General features: G+C 48.2%; 1 protein-coding gene across 1 annotated transcript in view; it reads left to right on the forward strand.

Moving 5' to 3' along the window:
* The first annotated feature begins 1356 nt into the window (after positions 1-1356).
* Positions 1357-4219, forward strand: part of adgra2 (adhesion G protein-coupled receptor A2) — a 38903-nt gene continuing 36040 nt past the window's right edge. The window contains exons 1-2 of the mRNA XM_017417361.3: positions 1357-2042; positions 2119-2442. Of these exons, the coding sequence (XP_017272850.1) occupies positions 2141-2442 (302 nt within the window). The 5' untranslated portion in view covers positions 1357-2042; positions 2119-2140. The remainder of the gene's footprint in view (positions 2043-2118; positions 2443-4219) is intronic.

A 4219-nucleotide genomic window follows, 5' to 3' on the forward strand; every position in this document is an offset into this window, starting at 1 on the left:
CCGGGGGTCCGAGTACAGTGCACCATTATACCGCAGGGCTGCTGAGGTGCCTGCAGTTCGCCTTCGCCAGTGAGTACATGTCAGGCCCAATTGCACAGAACCCCTTTTCAAAAAAAGCCTTCCTGCTTCACCGGCTCGTATTTTGCTGAAACCAGATTTGAATCGCCACGGTCTCCATCCTGCGGGGCCTCTCGTATATCAAATAAGGTATTTTTAAAGCACACATGGGCTACTATATTTTGGAAGCTTATTTTTCACAGACATAGACATAAAGAAAGGATAAAGAGGGGAGGGGGGGGGGGATGGGGAAATGTCATAACTTTAAAATAAATTGCATTCTTTTAACGAGAGATTTGAGGTTCTGAAGTATTATTTTTCCTCTCTACAAATCTAAACCAAAGCATTTGCTTGTGCAAATGCAGACCCTAGGAGACGTTGTTTGCTCTGACAACAGCAGCAAAGAACAACGATCTCCATCTCAGCTGACTCTGAATTATTGATGCTTACAAATAGCTTGATTTGCCCACTTCAGTTTCATTACATGTTGCAGTACATGGTCATTGTTGCAGCCGGACAACAAAACAACATTATGCCCCAGCTCTTATTACAGAGAGGGGGTGTTGTCGCCAACATGATCGCTCAGTCCATGTGTGCATTTTCAAGATAAAACTCCTCCGAGCTCTCATAAGTCTCCCAGCAGGAACAATATAAAATTGAACTGAAGAGCAGGGTATCTATAAAAGTCTTCGCTTCCTCTCCTTCCCGCTGATTGAACGGACGGTCTTTGATGTGCTCTGCAGCACAATGCACAAGAGGCTTTCAGCTTTCATTCATAACTTCAGCCTGCTCTCCCAGTCCCGGGGCTCGCATTGAAATCAGGACCTTCCTGTGTTGTAGATGGAAGTGGCCAATTCTAAAACAAGAAGCAGACAAACAACCCCGATGCATCATGTGAGCGCCAGTCCCATTTAGGCTGTTCCTATTTCATTCGGGGTTCGCTTCTTTCTCTTGACGTAGTGCTTCCCCTCCGTGACCTCATTGTTTTGGCTGTTTGCTGCCTTATTGTTGGGATAGAATAAATTGCAACAAATTGCATCCTGTCGTGATTTTTCTCACAGTCCCAAACATGTGACAGTGGGACACGGAAGATGTCGGCGCACGATGTCACTTTTTTTCTTGGTGATCGCCATACACTTCGGGCAAGCTGTCACACACACACCTCCACACACACACGAGGTTGTGGGTGGGGGCGGGGGTTGGGGGGGAGATCCAGGTGGGTCACGTGTGGAATCTGGACGCGCTAGGACCGCGCGGAGCCGGAGCGCAGACGGAACGGGCGCACTTGGGTAAGGGAGTCCAACTGAGTGAGACTGAGTGTGACAAGAGGCAAGCAGGCAAAAAAAAAAAAAAAAACCCTGTTAGATTTTGTTTTCGGGAGAAGACAATTTTCGGGAGGAGACAAAAATCAAATCACCACTTGTTTGATTTTGTGCTCTTCTTTTTTTTATTCTTCTTCTTCTTGTTTAAACTGAATTCAAGCTGTGCGTGAGAGCGCGGAGAGCTCCGGGACCGGAAAAAAAGGAGAAGAAAACTTTTAAAAGCTGCGTAAAAACCTGAGAAACACTGCAGAATATCTTTTTTTTTTTTTTTTTTTTTTTTACTTTTTGATAAATGTTCCAATGATTCTGGATGTATCTGCGTCTGGTCAGTCGTGAATCCCCCACCACCACATGGGCTGACTTTCAGAGGAGCCAGATAACGGTGATTTGGACACTCCCAGGAATCCAAAGCCAAATGTAAACCTCTCCAGGTTATTCTACGCCAACTTTTTTAAGGCACAGAACTCCGTCCCAATTGTAGCTGTTCTAAACCATCTGATGGACTCACGCCTGCTGGATTTATTTACCTTTTGGACAGAGAAAAGTTGCGCGCTCGGGCTGCCGTGACATAACGGGAGCTTTTTGGGCACGTCTGTGAAATGACCGGCTGATGAGCGCTCACTGCTGACCCGAGGGGCTTTCAGCTTCACTCATTCAAAACCTGTGAGTGTGTTTTTTTTTTCTTTTTATTTAGTTTTTTGGAGTTTTTTTTCCTAAAGGCCTCTTCACACCATCCCAGAGCTTCATGGTGGAGATATGGGATGACTGGAGGCGGGGGTGCAGCTGAGGTGAGAACCAGGCGAAGGACGATGTCTGCGCCCGGCGTTGGCATCCCTCTGCCGCCGGGGCGTCTGGTGCTGATGCTGCTCCTGCTGTCCGCCTCCCAGACGAGACTGTCCCGGGCTTGCCCCGGCCTCCTCACCTCCTCCAGCGGCTGCAGCTGCTCGGAGGAGCGCTCCAAGGCGCACGGCGTTCAGGCGGCGGGGAAGAGGATCAGCTGCAGCAAAGAGGAGCTGCTCGAACTTCCGGATGTCAGCTTGTTCCCCAACAGAACCGTCACCCTGTGAGTTGGATCTTTACTATCTGGTTGAACTCATGTGGTCCGTGTCTCTGTGTCCCATAATGGGAGCAAACGAGACAACCAGCCAATCTGCACTACACTGTTTACCTGGGAGATTCACTTCTAGCTGCACGTTTGACATGATAAGATACATGACCCCATGCTGTCAGATTCAGTAATAAGACTTGTCAGGTCACAAGTCCACCTCTGCAGTGAAGAGCCTAGTGTTTCCTGTGTGATCATCACCAGAACCTGCCTCCTTGACACAACTCTGTCACTTTGAATTGGACTCAGTCAGAGGCTCAGTGTGTTTCAGCTCCCTCCCTCAGCCTCCAACCCCTGCATGCTGCACATGGTCCAGCTGACCCAGCCTCGCAAAGTTAGAATAAACAGAAACACATTCAGAGTGCTTTATATCAGACTCTTCTCCTAACTGGCTCCCACTTCAAATACAGCAACACCCTGTCTCTCTCTGTCTCCTTCTGGTGAGGAAGTTGATTTTTTTTTTTTAAAAGCATCTAAGATTGAGGCAGCACTGAGCCCAGTTTAGTTAGATATTTTTAATTTTTAGGAACTCATTTGTTTGGTCTCTTTGGAGCGATCTTGAAAGGGCCTCATTGTGGGCCAAAACACACAGCCATTCATGACAGATCACTGATCTATTAGTGACACATTTTTTGGGGTGGTGTTTTTTTTCCACCGTGATGCGGCTCTCTCTTCACTGCTGCTCGGAGTTTCTTAAGATGTTGCTCATTCCCACAGTAAGTTTAGGTCCTTTGACACGGTGGGAAAAACGGCGAGATGCACATGGGCACAGTGGAAAAAAAGAAACTTGTCCAAGTGCAACCAGCGCGTGAGGTAAAGGCAGGGGATTTGTGCCCCAGGAGAGCATCAGCCAGCCAGCAGTGCATTTATAGGCCCTTGTGTTTGTTGCTTAATAAACATCTGGGGAACACATTGCTGGAAGCTGGAGGACAAAGTGGCTTTTGGTGGCAGCGGTTGAGGTGATTGAAGATAATCCCGCTCCTACTCATTTTGGTTGAGTTGTTTTTTGTGCAGCTGTTTGACTTTCTGTGACACGTTTATGAGGCGCAAACAGTTCTGCTGGCCTTTTTTTTTTTTCTTGCTACCTTCCCTGAGAACTTTGGTTATCTGGAAAGTTTGTTTTTTCCTGAGCATTCGAAGGGTTCTCCTTATGCCTGTGCTCCCAGCGTTGCTCGTGACATTAGCTCCAGATGTGGAATGTGGGACGTTGTGTTGATATTCTTGTTATTCCTAACATTCTTCCGTCTGCTCGGAGAGACGGCGGGCAGGATCCCATCCCAGGTGCGGCAGAAGGAGCTCTCGTTCTTGCTCTCTCTCTCTCTCAGTGCCCGCTTCGAGGAGCCAGCCTCTCTACTGGGGCTGCGTAGAGAAAATGCTGTCCTCCATGCTGAGCAGGCGAAAGCTGGAGGACACCGGGTCCTGGGCTTCCGGGGCCGACTGCTTTGTGTAACGTACAACAGCTGGCCCCTGTGAACATTCCAGCTGAGGCCCCTCAGCATCATGGGAAATCCCAACGGGGAATTGTTTATTAAAACTATTAGTTTGTCGCTTGTTATTCAAGCAGCTCCAGTGTTATCACCTCCTGCTCATCAGGGCCCGGGCTTCACTTTGACTGTATTCACACTCGCCAGTTTTCCATTTCTAAATCTAACGCATGGTTCTTTTTTCAGCTCTCATCCACGAGTTGCAGTCGTCCACCCCACTTTCCCTCTTTTTCCCTTAACTCTAACCCCCC

This window comes from Kryptolebias marmoratus, linkage group LG1 (assembly GCF_001649575.2).
Source record: "Kryptolebias marmoratus isolate JLee-2015 linkage group LG1, ASM164957v2, whole genome shotgun sequence".
Taxonomy (NCBI): Eukaryota; Metazoa; Chordata; class Actinopteri; order Cyprinodontiformes; family Rivulidae; genus Kryptolebias; species Kryptolebias marmoratus.